This window comes from Telmatherina bonti, assembly GCF_933228915.1.
Source record: "Telmatherina bonti genome assembly, chromosome: 18".
Classification (NCBI taxonomy): domain Eukaryota; kingdom Metazoa; phylum Chordata; class Actinopteri; order Atheriniformes; family Telmatherinidae; genus Telmatherina; species Telmatherina bonti.
Genome location: NC_136616.1, coordinates 29,025,837 through 29,045,199, shown reverse-complemented (window position 1 = coordinate 29,045,199; position 19,363 = coordinate 29,025,837). Strand labels below are relative to the sequence as shown.

General features: G+C 39.0%; 1 protein-coding gene across 2 annotated transcripts in view; it reads left to right on the top strand.

Moving 5' to 3' along the window:
• Window positions 1-19,363, top strand: part of dysf (dysferlin, limb girdle muscular dystrophy 2B (autosomal recessive)) — a 112,829-nt gene that overhangs the window by 62,204 nt on the left and 31,262 nt on the right. For both annotated transcript variants that reach the window (XM_079257547.1, XM_079257546.1), the window contains exon 42: window positions 10,515-10,613. In XM_079257547.1, the coding sequence (XP_079113673.1) occupies window positions 10,515-10,613 (99 nt within the window). The remainder of the gene's footprint in view (window positions 1-10,514; window positions 10,614-19,363) is intronic.

Genomic DNA, 19,363 nt, shown 5'->3' with positions numbered 1-19,363 from the left:
CCCCCATCCTGAGCATGCATGAAGCGACAATGGGAAGGAAAATGGGATTCTTGTTAAAAAATCCAACTACTGAAATTTATTAGCGGCCATCAAGTTTATTCATAAGCACCATAATAAGCACCATAAGTTGGGACTTTTTCCTCAATGCAACAAAGAGTTCAATCCGTTTTAACTCCAAATAGGTGATGTTTGGTGGTCTGATAGCATCACTGCTTTTAAAAACATGGGTGTGCCGGAGGACCACAAGGCTCCGAGGCCTATCATCGTGAGGTTTTTAAGCTACCTGGAACGGGAGCGAGTCCTGGCAGCCGCGAGGGAGAAGTATAAGAGGAAGGAGAACATCATCTGGAAGGGATGTAAGCTTTCATTTTTTCCTGATATGACCAGGGAAACAGCGGAAAAGAGGAAAAAGTTTACCGAGGCTCGGCAGAAGTTACATGCGTTGGATGTGCGTTTTACACTGGCATATCCAGCCGAGCTACGCTTCACATGGAGAGGTAAACGAATGAAGTTTACCGATCATCGCCAAGCCATGTCCTTTTTAAACAACAACGATGAAGAGGAAACAACGGAGGACACGGCAGCGGAGCAGTAGTAGCAGTTGGCTTTCTGGCAATTACAAAATTACTCTTAAACTTCACAGTTTTGTTGCTCGCATTGAGATTTTGGACGTGGACATATCAGACAGTCTACAGTGAGTAGTCTTTTATTTTATCTTTTTTTTTTTTGCGTTTATTTGTTTACTCACAGGAGGAACAATAGCATCAAAAGTGTTCAATTTATTATATCTCTCCTTTGAATATGTGAATGTTTGATACAGATGTAAGTGATATATGTACACTACTCTTTCGAGCTGTTTTTATTTCATGGTTATATTTTATTAATGGCTTTTTGTGGGTGTGGGCCAATTTTTTATTTTATGATTACTTGGTAAAAGCTACCAAAGAAGAGTTACGTTATGTTTGGGATGGAGGGATATAGGAGATCTCTGAGAGCGACCACTCGTGTGTCACATGGGCCGTGTTTATGGGAGGTTTCTCTCTAGAAAGAGATTTTTGGGGATGTTCAAAGTTACTGGTTCTTTTCTTTTGTTTGTATATGTCAGTTGTTATTTCTGTTGTTTTTTCTGGCACCGAAATTTTGGCACAATTCACTTTTTGCATGGGCAGCAAGGTCTATTATTATATTATGTAATTTATATTGGCTAATTGTATAAAGGTGACGTCCTGGAATGTAAATGGTCTTCAGAATCCTATTAAGCTTAAAAAATGTTTAGCTTATTTAAAATCACAGCGGACACAAATAGCTCTCATACAAGAAACACATTTGTCAGATTCAGAGGCGCTCAAATTGAGACGAGATTGGGTTGGGCAGGTGTTTTACAGCTCATATACAAGTAAGAAGCATGGTGTGGCTATCTTAGTACACAAAAAAGTAAATTTTTCCTTTATCAAAGAACAAAAGGATTCTGAAGGCCGAGTGATATGTTTGGAAGCTAAAATTAATGGAGTCAAAATTAATTTATGTAATATTTATGCTCCCAATATCGACGACGCAATTTTTTTCCATAAAATAAACAAAATAATGGGAGACATATCAGGTGATAACACAATAATTGCCGGTGATTTTAACCAAGTTTTAGATGCAGCAATAGATAAAACCGCTTTCTCCAGAAACAAACCGAAAGATAGAATGGCTATTAAATTAATGATGAAAGACCTTGGATTAGTTGACATATGGAGGACTGTCAACCCAAGGGATAGAGAATATACATTTTATTCACATAAGCACAAATCACACTCTAGAATCGATTATTTTTTAATAAGTAAAAATATGGTTGAGAATATTTCTGATTGCACGATAGGACCTATAGCCTTAACTGATCATGCCCCTGTGCACCTTGGTGTAGTTTTGGAGCCAGACCTTGTCAAAAAGGGTAGATGGAGACTCAATGTGTCTTTGCTTCAAAGCCCTAATTTTTTGAAGTTATTGGAAGACGAGTTGGATAACTTTTTTGAATTTAACATGGGTTCAGTAGAAAGGATTGCCACAGTTTGGGAGGCATCAAAAGCTTACATTAGGGGTAAGATTATTGCTTATGCCAGTAATCAAAAAAGAGAACAGTCAAAAAAGATTTTAGCTTTGGAAAGTGAACTAATGGAACTGGAGAGGAAGCTATCATTACAATATTCAGATGTTACATTGAAACATATTTGTGACTTAAAATTGCAGATTAATGAAATATACAATAAAAAAGTTGAATATGCTCTATTTAGACTTAATAGCAATTTTTACGAGAGTGGAGAAAAAGCAGGACGGCTATTAGCAAGACAGCTTAAAAAAAAAGAGGCGAGCTATACAATCCCTGCTATTAAAGATGAGACAGGTGAACTCAAGACCAGCACTGGTGACATAAATAAAGTATTTTTAGAATTTTACAAGAAACTTTATGAATCTGAGGTAATATTTGACAAACAGAAGTGTGATGATTTTTTTTCAAAATTTAACCTGCCAAAACTGACTATGGACCAGCAGGAAGGTTTAGATAGTCCCATTACTGTGGAAGAGGTGAAAAAGGCTATATCTCTAATGAAAACGGGAAAATCACCTGGACTAGATGGGTTTCCATCAGAATATTATAAAAAGTTTGTGGACAAATTGGCTCCTATTTTAACAGAAGTTTATAAGGAATCCTTTTCATTGGGAAAGATGCCAGATACATTTAATGAGGCTCTGATCTCTCTTATTTACAAAAAAGACAAGGATCCCACTGATCCAGGTAGTTATAGGCCAGTGAGCCTGATTAATGTAGACTGTAAAATATTGACTAAAGTTATTGCCCTTAGAATGGAAAAAATATTACCATGCTTGGTTCACTCAGACCAGGTAGGGTTTGTGAAAGGTAGAACATCATCCGATAATATTAGACGTCTTCTGCACCTTATGTGGCTAAACAAAAATAATCATACTCCAGTTGTCGCTTTATCATTGGATGCCCATAAGGCCTTTGATAGAGTAGAATGGAGCTTCCTTCAATATACTCTTAGAGCATTTGGATTTGGAGAGGGCTTAATTCGATGGGTGAGTGTTATCTACTCAGATCCTAGGGCAGCAGTTTTGACAAACGGTTTCATGTCTCCATTTTTTAGCCTGAAGCGCGGGACAAAGCAGGGTGACCCGTTAAGCCCCCTGTTATTCATTTTATTCCTTGAGCCCTTGGCAGCCACAATTAGAATAAACAAGAATATTGGAGGTGTTATACATAGTTCGGAAGAGCACAAAATGTTTCTCTATGCTGATGATATTTTGCTTCTTATTAGAGATCCTTCCTCTTCTGTTCCAAAGGTTTTATCAACAATTGAAAATTTTTCAAAACTATCGGGCTATAATATTAACTGGCAAAAGTCAGAAGCCATGCCGATATCAAAGGGATGTTTCCAACCTCTTCTTTCTCCATTCCAGTTCAGATGGGTGCCTGTGGGAATGAAATACCTTGGTGTGAAGTTGTGTTCCGAGTTGACTAACATCATCTCGATAAATATAGAACCATTGCTAAAAAAAAACTGAAAACAAATTTGGATAAGTGGAAATTACTTAACCTTACTTTGTGGGGTAAAATTAACACTATTAAAATGCTGGTTGCTCCACAGTTTAACTACATATCAATGATGATACCAATAACAGTAAGTAATGCCTTTTTTAAACAATACAATTCACTAATCAAGGAATTTCTGTGGAATGGTAAAAAAGCGAGAATTGGAGTAAGAAAACTCACAGCTTTGAAGGCTTGTGGAGGCCTGGCCCTCCCAGACCTGGAGCTGTATAATCTTGCATTTGAAATGAATGAATTGTCTAAGCATTGGAAAGGGGGTTCAAACTTTAGGTGGGTTAATATTGAAAAGAAAATTGTACATCCCTTTAATATCATCCAGTTTCTTTCTCAGAAATCAACAAATTCAATACAACAGAATCCAATCTTACAACACTCTCAATGGGCATGGGCGAAAGCCCATAAAATGTTAGGACTCTCTCCATATAAACAGACTTACTCTTCTGTCTGGAATAACCCTCTAGTGCGTATTGGAAAGTCTCCTATTTTGTGGCGGAAATGGCTTGAACTAGGGGTGCATAAAATAGGTCATCTGTATAGAGATAATAACTTTATGTCATTTAGTATGTTAAAAGAAACGTTTAATTTGACTGACAAGGGAGACTTTTGGAAATACTTGCAGGTTAGAAGTAGTGTGGGCTCAGTTGTTAGCCTAAATCAATTACGGACAGAGAGTACATTACAAGAATGGTTGAATAAGCCAGGTAATATTCAGTCGGCATCAATGTTTTATAAAAATCTTTTGAGTAGTAAAGCCACAATATGTGATGGTCTAAGATTAACATGGCAAAAAGATTTACATACTGAAATTAGTGAAGAGGTGTGGAGCAACATTATTTCAAATTTGGGTTGGGCAACTAGAGACGCTAGAAGCAGATTTATTCACTACAAAACTATTCATCGCTATTATTTTACTCCATCAAAGCTTTTTAAAATGGGACTAGTACAGAGTGATACATGTTGGAAATGTGGAACTGATGTTGGGACATACCTTCATTGTTTCTGGGAATGTCCTCTGGTCTTTCCATTTTGGATGGAGGTTATCAGCAATTTGAAAAAATGGACTGGCTTGCCTATCCCAGCAGTGCCACAGTTGTGCTTGCTGGGAGACAAGACAATTATGCCATCTACATTTACAAAGGAAATGTTTGGACTTGTGGTGGCTGCATTTGTAGTGGCGCTCAGATTGATTCTACGGATTTGGAAGAGTCCTCATAGACCAAAAATTGAGGATTGGATCAAACTGATGACTGAGACTGCTGCATATGAGATCTTTATTTCTAAGGTACATAACATCCAGGACAAAGCTAACAAAACATGGACTTTTTTCATGTCATTCCTTAAAAATCAAGACTTTGCTGTGATTACAATACCATGATTGTGCCATTACTTTTATTTTATTTCTTTTTTTTTTTTATTTCTTTTTTTTAAATTATTTATTGTTGTTATCATTGTTTGGTTTGTTGATTGAGAAATTGAAAACACTTAATAAAAACCTAAATGACAAAAAAAAAAAACATGGGTGTCAGAGACACAACCGCCCTCCTCCCCCATCAAACAGAGAACAAACAATAAACAAAAAGAAGAATAAATGGAGAGAAGCAAAGGAAAGAGCAAGAGGTTAATTGAAAATACAAATTTTACCATTCAGAAAGAGTTTACTGCCAGCAGATTAATTGGGAATGGGTGAGGCTGCCAGAATTGGTTATAAAAAAAAGCGGCTAGCAAAGGTTTATTCTTTCCAATGAGCGAGGCGTCATGGGTAATTGTTTTGTGTCATACTGTGACAGAAAATTGTTTAATCTGTTTAAAAAAGGAGACAATTCTCATATATAAAGAACTTAACTTGTTTGGAAAAAAAATAGACAAAAAAACTTTATTGATCACAGAGGGAAATTATATATTTTATATATATTACAAACATCTGCAAAACACAGTTCTATAGAAATATAGAACCAATGAGTAAAGACCAATGATGGAAAGCAGTGATATTTGCCACGTTTAAGTACTCTGGTTGCTTTGCAGGAGACACTGTCATCGTGCTATCTGATCAGTTTAGCCTCATGGTCGTCAGAATACCTTGAGATAAAACATTTTTATTCAGCACAATCTGCTGCTGCATCTAGAAATATAACCTGACATGCACTCTGTATTCAGTTAAATCCATATTTATGCTGCCCTATAGATGATGTGTGTGCTTGACAGGTTCAGCATCACAGTGGAGATAAAAACAGCATCCACCAATGGCTTAGTTTTCTAAGCAAGGGAGGGTCATTGCTCGTGATGTTCAGACAAATTTTGACAAATTCTCAAAGAAAGACTTAAAAAATGAATATTAATAATTGATTGATAAAGACAGCAAGAACCATGTGCTGCTGTGCAGCTAAAAATCTAGTTAGCTGCAGGAATGGACACGAATTGTCTGGAAATTGTCAAACAAAGTCAGTTTTCAGTTCACATATGCATTAATAAGTGTCACTGAACAGAAAAATGATGCCTTTAAACATGCATTTAAGCCAACCTCTGTGTGTTTGTGTGCTTTAAAAGTACCAAATTTAACATGTTTATATTTTTACAAATTAAATTAAGTTAAAGACACTGAAAATACTGAATAACAGCTCAAACAAAAGATTTAGATAATGATTTAAGTGTGTTGTTTTTTATGATTTGTCATTTTTATTATTTTTAGGACAACATACATCTTTATACATGTTGGTCCACTACCACAAAACACAACATAATCGGTAATCAAACACCCAAAGTGCCCCACAGTGTCATCTGGGCATCAGTTTGCAGCCACCAGGCAATGTACCATGAAGAGAAATGAAAAAATAAGAAGAAAACATGGAGATATATCACTACAGTGTGAATCCACCTGTTTTCACCTACAGCATCAAAGTATGTTTCTCCTCTGTCCTGCAACCTGTAAAACCTCTTTTCAGGTTTCTTCCAGTTCCTCAGGATTATCTGGCACATCATGATCCCAGTCTGTATCCAGTCCTCCAGGACCTGAGGTGTGCCCTGCAGGGCTTTAACCTTGGACAGAGAATAAACTCTTTCTTATTTCTGAAGAAAAATTTCATGGTGATATATCTGGACCACAAAATGCTTTAAAAGCCACCCCTTCCAACTGCAGTCCTGCTGTTGTGACCTCTGACCCTGCTGTGGGGACGGAGTTTCCCCAGTAAAAAGCTGTAATGAAGCAGTTTATGTAAATCCAGTCTCTTTGCTCTCGGAGCTCTTGGCAGTGCCAGTCCGGTTTGGTTAGCCTGACTTTCCCTGCAGGGTGTAATGATAGGCTGCAAACCACACTGACACCCAGAACAGACCACTGCAGGCGGGGTGTGTGTGTGTGCTCAATCTCCAGAGGGCATGCTTAATACATGTAGCAGTCTGGAACGCTCCACCGACGGCCCTAATCTGTCTGAATCAGGAATTGTGGACTTGAGCGAACACACCCTGACACACTAGTGGGCGCACACACACTTTCTGGCGCCCCTGTCATCAGTGCTTGGCGCTGGCTCCACACTGAGGGCACATTAACACACAGCAGACACTTCACGCCTCAGACGCAGAGCGCCATGCATGTGTGTGTGTGTGTTTAATGCCACGTGCTGCTCTTTTCCATGCCATGCTGCCACTTTGGAAAAATGAGGAATTCCATAGTTTCCCTTCCCTCAATGTGTGTGTGTGAGAGAGAGAAAGTGATTGCGTGTGTCTCTGATTCTGTGGGAAGTAGGAAAAAGGGGATTCCACACAAACTGACTGCCATAAGGGCAATTTTGTTGTAGATTTAAGCCAAAATGCACACAAAGGAAAAAGCAGGGCATGCGTCACCAGTGTGTTTTAAGATCAAGTGTTCCTCGGAGGGTTGAAGGTTGCAGGGTGGGGACGTGTCACGCTCAACCATGCACTTGCATGTTTGCGTGTATAGGATCCGTCCCCTCTTTATTCTTGACTGTTATTTCCACATATACACAGTCATTAAAAGGACCTTCAGCTTTTGCAGGAAAATAATCCGGTAACAGACGTCTACGTCGCCAACGTGTGCAGACATTTACTAAACCTGATGCCCGAGGCAGCTTCACACTTGATAAGATCTCACAACAAGGCTTTCATTCAAAGAGGTCGCACATCGTCCCAAGAATCACATCATAGGAATCAGTCTGACTCCCGGCCAGACCGCAACATTTCAAAACAAAGATGTGTGTTTGGGGCCTCAAAACAGAACGACATTGTAAGACCTCAAAGTGACTCATAGCTGTAATAGTAAGAACTTTTAACAGCTTCTGCCTTCACGCCAGCAGTCATTTTGTCATAGAAAGATTATTTCTTTTTTTCTTTAATGGTGCATGTTTCATTTTGGAATGAAGCCCTTGGTGTGTAATGTGAATTGAATACTGAGAAAAGTGCTGAAAAGCTACTTAAAATGTGTTATTTTAATCTGTGGCGACATGCTGTCAGTGTTTGAGTGTGCTGCACGCCATGATGCTTAATAATTGTCTTTTACTGTTAACGCGGACGCTAGATGTTACAGTGGGTAAGTTTGTGAGATTAAGACAAATTGCAAATGTTGTAGAGGTACTGCGGGAAATTCTGCTCAGATTTGTTGATGCCTCTTTTGTAAGTGACATTGGAGTTTGACTCATTTTAAAGCAAAATCACAAACTCACATCTTACTGCCTAAAGATCCCATCCACATCAAGTTTAACATCTCATGGTGATCACATAAACCAGAAGTGGGGATCTCTGGACCCTGAGCGCCGCAGTAGATGGATCTTAAATTCCAAACATCTACTTTACACACCATGTAAGGCTTTACGTGACTATTTGATGTCCAGTTACTCTAATTTGATTCAGGTCAGCTTCATTTATACGCAGCTAATTCTTGGCAAAAAGTCATGTAAAAGAAAAAGGAAGTAATTTCAAAGTATAAAGTTACAGTCCAGTTATCATCTGTTACATTAGTTTCACTTCATAAATTCATAAAAATTCATTGCCTAGCTGAGGAGATATTCACTAAAAACTGAAATTAATCAAACTAGTACAATAAATAAAGTAAAATACTTACATGATACCAGCCAACATGTTTTGCTCAGCCAGTAAAGCATAAATATATGTGTTTTATGCAAACATAAAATAACCACAACTGTACAGATTGGACCGTGAGAAGATATAAAGAGGGACATTATGAAGATATTGGTAGTACTGCACATATTCTGGTACTTATACTATTAAATACTTGTGTAAATAACAGATCATGATATTAAATAACATAAAACCTCAATTTTCCTTTGCCAGGAGGAGTTTTATGAGATAGAGCCCCTCTTGAAAATTTAAGTATTATTCTTTATTTTTAAATTTCTTTATTACTGAATGCACATAATGGTGCTGGAAAAGAGGATTGGGGGAAAGAAAGAAAGAAAGAGAGAGAGAGAGAGAAAGGAAGGAAGGAAAAAGAAAGAAAGAACAGGACAGGAAAAGAAAGCGAAGAGAAGAGAGGGAATGAGGTCAAGAGTGCACCAGATAGACAGGTAAAAATCAACTGTGAGAGATTTTCAGTCTAAACAAACAAACAAACAAACAGCTGCTTCACCTGTAAGGCAACAAAACACCACCAACAACATCTCCAGTAAAAACAAACTGACAATTATCAGGCAAACTTTAAAAAAAAAAACCACACAAGCTGAGGCAGAAAGAGAGTTGCTCGGTGTGTTTGGTGCTTTAGATAATGTGGGACTCGAAACCCAAACTTTACGACTCGGATTTCAAGACTTTAGTGTCACTTTTACATGATTATTACTCATTATTCCCTGAATTCCAAAAAGCCAAATCAGATCCTAAGCTGGTCAAACATTCAGTTTGGAGAGACGACCTCTGCTTCCCATCAGTGATGCCGACCACACACAGCGTTCTCAGAGAGCAGATCAAGCATACAGAGATTAACAGTAAAGAAAGTCTAGGTTTGTTTTTGTGCAGACTTTTTCCTCTTTTATTCTGCATTTAAGTGGAGTAAGTACAGAAGACACAACAGGTGATGCACATCTATCAATGCTCTCAGAAACTGAGAAGTGATGAAAAAAGATTGGAGCAAAGCAGCAGAATCATCAATATCTTTCTGAAACAAAAACATCTTTTCTTCTTCAGAGTAACATGGGTCCTCTCGTGTACATGTGAGGTTTTGCCCACTTTTCACCTCTTTCTATTGCAGTAGTGCCCATTTCCATTGCCTCAGAACGCCCATATACCATGACCTTAATGCCATGGAGCCACCAGAGACAATTTTTACTTGTGTTGACGTGAGTTGGCCAACTCCGTCTTACTATGTGATCATTGGAAAAATCATGAAAAGTAGGTTATTCCTGTTCTCGCTGGCAAACCATTCTGCAGACAAACAGGAGTCAGTACGAGGCTTTGAGTGTGTGAAAGGTCAGAGGTTGTTAAATAAGGTCAGCCGTAAGCAAAATCAGACAAATAATGATGTAATATTCACTTTGATGGGGAGAGATGGTTCACAGGGGATGACAGTAAATACCAAATCTATAAAAAATAAAATTAATAATTAGAAATAAACTAATAAAATAATTTTAAAAATTATAATTTAAATATCAATAAAGTATAAAATATTAGTAGCACAAATGAATAATAATTTAAAAAAAGAATATGATAAAATTATTGTGAATATTTTAATAAAAATGTAAAGTACAATGCAGAAAAATAGACAAGGATTCATGAATTTTGGGAAAGATTTTTTTTTAAATGTCAATTTTTATTACCCTGGACAAGTTAGAAGTGCGTGTATATATATATATATGTATGTATATGTATATGTATATAATGTATTTAAATATATTTGTAACTTCATTTTCAACGTGCTGATCTGATGCTGAACATATGATTACAGGCAGAAGAATCCACGGATTGGTGGAGTAAGTTTTACGCATCCACTGGAGAGAAAAGCAAGTGCGGAGCTTATCTGGAGAAGGGCTTCGACACTCTGAAGGTAGGACTTTGTATGAAATGACTCAAGAAAAGAACTAAATGTCTGCCAGATGCAGTGTGTTGTGCAGGGTTTTACATGGAAGGGCTGAATATGTGTTGTGAGATAAGAAGGTGACAGACTAAATTAGACACGTAGAATTTGTGGTGGTAGTAATACTACTTAATAAAATGCTGACTTGGGCACTTTACTGGAAGAGAAGAATGAATTTTTACTTGTTTTCGATGCCACATGAACAAAATGACGTCATCTTGTTCTCACGGACTGATTGGGAACATGTTGCAGCATGTTCTCGACACATCCGAACTTTCTTCTCGGGGTCTACGAGAAATGTTGTGCGATTGGTCGGACATTTGGGGTGGGCGTGGTTAATGTGGAAAGGAATGTGAGGGGAGGGTGTTGCTTCCTAATTTCTGCTGATGCAAAGTTGAACAAATAGTTTTAATCACCAGTGGAATTTAATATTGTTTTAAAAGTTTGTTTAATGTTTTAGTGTTCTCGAGTTTTATTCATATTCCATATTTCCCTTGCATTCAAGATATTAATGCTATAATTTTGATTTTCCTGCAAAGGCAAGGAGTATCGACATTGGTATCAATGAGAAAGTGCCACAAGCTAACAGTATCGTATTGACAAGAAAATGTTTGGTATCACCCATTTCTGATTGGACACAGTGATCACTAAATCTGTTCATGTGATTAAACACTGGGACGGGGATAGTCGTCAAGTTGAATGAGCAAAATGCAGGCATGGCGTCTCCATTCAACAATAGTATAATACATCCCACCCAGCGGCACAGTTAACCCCCTCACTGAGGTAAAAATCTTATTTCACTGCTTTAAAACTGCCAAAGTTTCCTAAATCACTCAGAAGTTCAGACTCCTTTCGTTTGGGAGCAGTTCTCAGCATGTTTATGAGCGCGGCCTCTGATTGCTCCGATGCTGATTATACATTCAGAACATAGAGAAAGGTTTCTTTTGAGGGATATGTAACATTTTCCAGTCATTATTTTTGTGATTGGTGGAGTTTATGACACAAAAATGTGACTCACTGTTGCTTAAATTCATCACATTTATCCTTTCTATATATTTATTTCTGGACTTGTGGTATTTATCTCTCAGTGTTGCTTGGAAATTCCGTTATATATATATAAATGAGACAAATATTTGTATGACTGCCACTTTGGCGCTTGTGTATCCACAGATTTAAACAAAGGTCTGAATTCAGAAGTTAAAAAGTTAATAAAAACAGCAGAAAGATGAAGACAGAGTTGGTTCCAGTTTCTTTTTAGTTTGTGGCCCAGTCGTCACCATTTAAATCCCATTTAAGCCCTCCTGCCAGTTCCCTCTGTCAACCTTCGTCCTCTTCTCATGCTTCTTCTTCAGATGGAGCCGTGACTTTCCGTCCGTTTTCCAAACTGCTCCGATGATTCATCCAAGGCTAACTTTGCCTTTCTGATCGTAGCGTTGGGAGAATTGAAGGAAAAGGCAACTCACTGATGTCAGCAGTGTCCATAACGAGCCATTGCGAGTCGCCGCTGACGTCTATCTTTAGTCTCGTTCTTTCGGGGTCTGCAACCATCCCAGGAGCCCCTCTCTCCCCTGCCACCACCCACGCCCTGTTCAACCCCAATCCCAATTCTCTTGGTCCAAAAAAGCGACCTTTTCCTCCACCGGGACTCAAAAAACACGTCAGACTTCTTGTTTAATGTTCAAAGAAATGATTAATCATGTTAGAATTTGGGCTTTTCAATGACTTCTAACCTTTTTCCTAAAAGCAGCGCTCTACTTGTGTCCCTTTCGTCTTTTAAGGCCGTTGTTTGGTTGATTTTCAGCTGTAAAGCTCATTTTCTGCACGTACAGAGAAAGTATACCCAGTAAGAGCTGTGCTATTATCATGTTGTTGCTGTGAAAAAAGTTTTATAATCTGTTAGATTAACAAGACATAGTCAGAAGAAAGGAGTAGGATTACAGATGATGTGACATCAGCGGTTAGAATAAAATAAAACATTTCTTTGTCTTTTCCTTCAGATGAAACCATTGAATTATGGGTAAAATGAAATGACACAACAGAGAACAATAACCTCCTGCCCAACAGCCGCTGACTCTTGAAAGACTCCTTCCAGTTCTGTGGTGGGCGTTTATTTATTTTATTCTATTCAGGAAACTTATTAAATGGTTTCACTCTGGTGGATGGAAACACTCTGAAGTGGCCGTTTGAGCTTTTGCTACATGTCAAAACTTTTGCTCTGAATTCTCATGACATCTCGGTGGAAACGAGCAAAATGACCAACGAGGCGCTGATCCTGTCGCTTTGCCTCGCTCTATCCTCGCTCCTCCGCCTCCATTCGCTCCCTGCCAGCGCCTCCTTTTTGTTCATTCCCTCCCTCCTTTCAGGTTCCTGTCATTTGTTCGAGAGGCACTTTGAGCTGCTGCAGCAGCAGGGAAATGAGACAATATTTCCAACCTTTCCAGCTTCTTCTCAACCTGCGCAGCCACTTTTTTACTCCTCCGATCCCTCTGTTGTTTGATTGGCTTTAAACCATTGACCCTTTAATGTTCACACTAACAAATAGGCCAAAGAAAAGTGTTTCTTTGTGTTTTCAGTTTGTTTTGGACAAGGAAAAAAACAGATTAAATGTTTTTAAACAAACGGATAAAAGGTTAAAAGAAGAAGTTAATAATTGAGTAACAACAGTGAAACAGTAGTGTTATAACAAACACTTAGTTTGGGTTTTACATACCCAAGCCAACTGGTAGAGATGCCTGGGCAGGTTTATTTTCACAGTTTTCTCCAAGAAATTAATCAAAGTCATTGCAGATTTACTTCTACCAAATGGCAGCCCAGGACCTTAAAGAGTTAATGTCAACAGAGGTGTCGTTTCCTCTCTTCATCTCAGAGAAACTCGTCTTCTTCATAACCTCCTTTCTCTCATTGTCGACTTGATCTGCCTCCGTTTTCCTCACCTTTCTGTTACTGGTTCCATCTCCCACTGCTCCACAGACTCCCCTCCTTTCAGTGATCCTGAGAAATACAAAAGTACGGATAGGACAAAACTTTTCCTTTATGCTTCTATGTTTCCCAGGAGTCTCTTGAAGAAAAGATCTTTTATCTTAGTCAAACCTGTTTCAAAGGTTCTGCGTTTAGTTTTAAAAACACACAACATTCTGCACTGAGTGCGTATTTATTAGTATTAACTAATCCATGTGGTGAAAACTTAATATATGCCTTATTTAACAGCTAGTAGAGCACCTTTTAGCCCCATCATCTCACAGCAAGAGGAATTACAAGTACTTCATTGTCCCACCGAGGTAGGAAAGTTGTCTTTGGTCTCACCAGTATCAATGAAAAACATCGGAGTCAGTACATACCATAGACTGTATATAAAAAGATAAACTTAGCCTCTGTGACGTCACCCATAGGTTTCTGAAGAGCTGAATTGAAGCTCAGTGAACGGTTCCTACCATCACCATCTTGGCAGCGTCATGCGCATCGTCTCGCCCGGAAAATACAAATATGGAAAAAGAGGTAGAGCTGAGAGGGGGGCTGTGAGCGTCATGGTGGATGATTGACATCGAGCGAACTCCGAGCTTTCTGTAGCTAAGAGCTAACCGAGGTAACCTGTAGGTAACAGGCGCTAACCAGCTAACGGAGGTAACCGGCTAAAAACCGCAGTTGTTCTACGTTCTTCTGACTTGAAGCAGGAGATCGGGTACCTGTCAATCAAAAGGACACGCCCCAAAATATGCCGAACTACGAGATTAAATTACTTTTAAACAGGTGAAAAAAATCCCCCCCCCCACAGTTGTCATGAAGTTAAACCTGACCTATTAACCGCAAATGGATTTTTTTTTACCAGGCTGTAAATGTTACAGGCCTCTGTTGAGTCCTGTATATTTTTGCAGGAAGGAAAAGACGCGTGAGCTGTGATCTGTTGGCAGGCAGGCTCTGGTCTGCATTTATTAGCAATTCATTTTCCTATCAAACATTCCTCATTACAAAATGCAGACATTTGTTCAGAATTCTTATGTATACAATCTTACTTAAAACACCGAAAAACCTATGTGCAGTACACTAGCTTTTCTTTAGCACAGTGATTTTGAGCATTTGTCTAACTCAAAGATATTGCAGTTTCCATTACAAAATACTGAAGCAGCACAACATGCTATATTTCACCTGCATCTTTTCTCGATTTTGTAAGTACAAGAACACATATAAACAGTAACATCTCAGTAACAGTCTAAGAAAATAATCACATGTATCCTACTATTTAAACAATTAGTATAAGTTAAGGCCATTTGCAAATAAAATCCAAATAAAAGTCACACTCCGGGAGCTATACATTACACTTAACGATCCACGTGAAGGTCCGCCATCTTAACTCGGAAAACGTGCAGCATAACTACTGCTTTGAAACTCAGGGCTCAATTTATATAGTTGTATCATTCAAACAAAGAAAATTCTGACATAACAATTACCAGTTTAATTGTAAATGATTACATTTACCTTCACGATACATACAAGTCCAAGAAAACATATAACCAACCTGTATATTTTTGCAGGAAGGAAAAGACGTGTGAGCTGTGATCTGTTGGCAGGCAGGCTCTGGTCTGAGCATGCGCTGCTTCTCAGCAGACCACCACACCCAGCGCTCACCTTGACCCAGACGCCCTCTGCTGTCCTAATATCACAGTTGCACTTACAACAACAGGACTAAAACAGGTGTATTATCGATGAGCTGAGACCTTCTTCTTAATAAAAAAAACAAATTAAATCACATTTGTGATCCTACATTTGTAGGCGTCACATAAACATGTTTATTTCTGCTGTGAAGTTGGCCTTTTTAACATGGGAGTCTATGGGGATTTGTGCTGTTTTGCAGCCCCTAGTGGATGAAGTGGGAACTGCAGTTTTACCGCCGGAGGCTCCGTCCATCTTTCATATACGGTTTATGGTACACACAGTAGAACAACAATACAAATGTTAATCATTTTGCAAATGCACATCTGGCTGGCTGCAGAGCTCCACTGTGGAAGCTGTTCTGGTGCAGGTTCCACTCTCAGGCCACCTCCACCACAGACTTTTCTTCACCCACCCCTCCCTCATCCAACGCAATTAAATGCAGAAGAGAGTTAGCCAACCACCAATAAAACACAGTAGAAAAATACTGAGATGGAAATAAACATTTGACATTGTACACAAGCGTAGAGCTGTCACTCAAATAATAATAAAAAAAAATAAATAACGTAACACGTTAAAGTTTCATGTTTTTAACGCTAAAACTATCATGTCATACCGTGATGGTGGAGCCTGTGATGGAACTGTCCTCACAGTGGAGCTCTACAGTCAAGACATCTACATGCAGTCTGCACACTAGTTTACTGGTTTCAGTAACCACACTGGGGATAAAAGAAGTCTTATCCATCTCTTTCGCTCCCGAAGGTGCTCTTTAGCACCGTGAATAATTCAAACTCCCACCGTTTTCACCATTCAGCTTGCTCCTGCTCTATACAGTTAGATTTCCAAACCACAGAGATGTTCAAGCAAGGATGCTCTGAATAAGACTCACACACATCAGTAGCGACCTCATACTCTTTTAGCTTCTTTAATAAAACCATCTCTGCTTGTCTCTCTCGTAGTTCATCGTGGTTTAACTCTCAGCTGCATGCTTTATATGCCCATTTTTTCCATGCATGCCTTATTGTCTTCTCTGTGTTGGCCCTGTGATGGACATGTGGCCTGCCCAGGTTGAACCCCGCCTCCTGCCTGATAGCAGCAGGGATAGACTCCAACCCTGACTTGGATTAGGCTAGTGTAGGAAATTGATGGATGGATGATAGTTCTCAGATTTCTATGTCATTGTGAAGGAAGTTTGGCGCAGTCTCCTTTAAAACTTTGCTCCGGTTCATTGTGGTTTGCAGGCATTTGTTTTTGTGCCACTTTCTTCAAGTCTAATCACTGCATTTAAATCAGGCTGAGGTCTGAAGTTTGACTGGCTCGTTGATTCTTTTCTTTCTCAGCCATTCTGTTGTAGATTTGCTGCTGTGCTTGAGATCGCCGTCCCGCTGCACAGTCAAATTTCTGCCAAACTTTAGCTGTCACACAGATTACCTCATGTTTGACTGTGAAATAGTTTGGCATACGGAGGAGTTCACGGTCGGCTCAATTGCTGTAAAGTATCCCAGAAGTCCTGTGGACAAGGCGAACTTTGCCATAGCTAATTACAAGTTACTGAGGATGGTTTTTACTATTGAATCACATAGTTTTTACACACTACTTCTGAATTTTGGCTCAGTTTTTGCTTGCACACACTGGCACAGTGTAAAAATGGTCATGTGGCCATTTATATATATGAGTCTTGCACAATGTTTTATGTTAGCTGAAGAAATACTTGAGTCACATCCTGGGAATAAATGTTAAATGTGTAGCTGTCAACATACTGATTTATACTGAAGTTAATTCCTACATTTTTATAGCAGTATGGAGAACAATGTTCCCTAGAAAACACATTTGTTGCAAACTGGGAGTTTGAGCATTTGTTCACATCTAAACTGTTAAGCCCTGTTTCCACCATTAAGTCAATACAGGATGGTGTGATGCAGTCTTGTTTGGTAAATCCTGATTTTTTATTGCCTTTCCACAGACAACCATACACTTACACAATGGGATGTATCAGCTAGACTGTGACAGATGCATTAACTACATACTAGCATGATGGTATAAGTGGCCCAATACCTTCCTTGAGTTGTAACCATAGACTGTATATGAAAGATGGATGGAGCCTCCGGAGATAAAAGTGAAGCCTATGCGGAAGTGCATAAAACTGCAGTTCCCCCTCCATCCACTAGGGACTGGCTGCATAACAGAGCAAATCCCCATAGACTCCCATTTTAAAAAGACCAACTTCACAGCAGAAATAAACATGTTTACAGCCTGGTTCAAAAATCCATTTTCGGTTTAATATGTCACGTTTACCTTCACGACAACTGTGGGGGGAGTGAATTTTTTCTAACTTGCCCGTTTCAAAGTAATTTAATCTCCAAGTTTGGCATTTTTAGGTGCGTGTCCTTTTGATTGACAGGTACGTTATCTCCCACTTCAAGTAAAAAAAAACTGCGGTTTTTAGCCGGTTAACAACGTGACTTAGTTTTAGCCTGATTACCTCTGTCAGCTTGTTAGTTCCTGTTATCTCCAGGTTCGCTAGGTTAGCTCTTAGCTACAGGCAGCTCAGGGTTCGCTCGATGTCAATCATCCACCATGACACTCACAGCCCCCTCTCTCAGCTCCACCTCTTTGCCCATATTTGTATTTTCCGGGCGAGACGACGCGCATGCCCCTGCCAAGATGGTGATGGTAGGAACCGCCCACCGAGCTTCAATTCAACTCTTCAGAAACTTATGTGTGACGTCACAGAGGCTACGTCCATCTTTTTATATACAGTCTATGGTTATAACTAAGAAAAACGCAACATAGAAATAAAGGAGGAGAATGGTGGACATCCAGCACTTTGTGTTCTTTCTTCTTGGCACTGCACTGCTGCTTTCTTGTTCTTAGAGCTTAGTTGCACAGAAAGTGATGAATGCTTCCACCAATCAAAGGATTGTAGTGTGTCAAGCTGCAGCCTTTTGGGCTGGTAAGATTGGGACCCCCACATGGACAACTGGAACTTCATGGATTTATTTTTCACTGATGGTTTTATGAAGAATTTCCATGACGGTGGCTTTAAAGTGACCACATGTAAATTGATAAGACTTCATTTAACTTCATTAAATCCCCTCCTCTTCCTCAGTCGAATTATGATTGTTACATTCTCTACAAGAAGAGAGAACTTTGTTCTTGATCTCGAGGCCGCAAGAACAAGAAAAAATTATTTCTAATCTGGTCCATTTATACTCCAGAGAAGCTTCATTTGCACCAGGGCAGGGATTACTGTAGTCTGTGCTGTTATGTGCCTTGAACCTTGTTATTTCATATTTCACAAGAAACTTTATCCGCGGCAGGGTGGGTTTTGCGCACAACTGGGTCTGTGTGTTTAAATGTTACATGTTGTAAAAATGTTCATAATTTCTCACCACGATGATCAAATGTTTTTTGAAAACATCCAAGCCTTTTTTGTGCTTTTCCGTGTTAACCACGCCCACCCCAAATGTCCAACCAATCACTTGATACTTCTCGAATCCCAACAACAAAACAGTTCTGCCAGCCTGATGTGTCAAGAACTGTCTTCAACCAAGTCCCAAAACAAAAGGACGTCATTTTCTTCTTGGAGCCTCAAGAATAAGAAAACAATCTTTGCTTCTGGTGGAGTATGTAGCAGGCTTTAGTCTCTCATTAGCAATCTGTAATATAAAACTGTAAATAAACCTAAAACAACATTAAACTATGAACAAATATTTTTATTTTCACACTAAACAAACAAAACGCAACCTCATCTGTAGCTGCTGAAAGGTGAAGTAGAGTATGACGCACTGAAAAGCTGCCAGCAGATGCTCACTGATGGTAGTTTTTAGGGAAGACATGTGAGCGTGACGTCCTTCAAGAAAGAGATTTTTATTGACAGGCTTAGTCAGAACAAACAGAATCAGATCTGTTTTATCATGCAGTAATTTCTAAGCAGAAGCCAGTAGATTTTGATAGAACAATCTCAGCATCTTTCTCGTGTTTTCAGACTTTGTGCAAAAGTTAAATCAGAAAGAAAACAAAACTCATCTTGAATATGATGCCTTAAATAAACAATAGTAGCTCAGAATGTG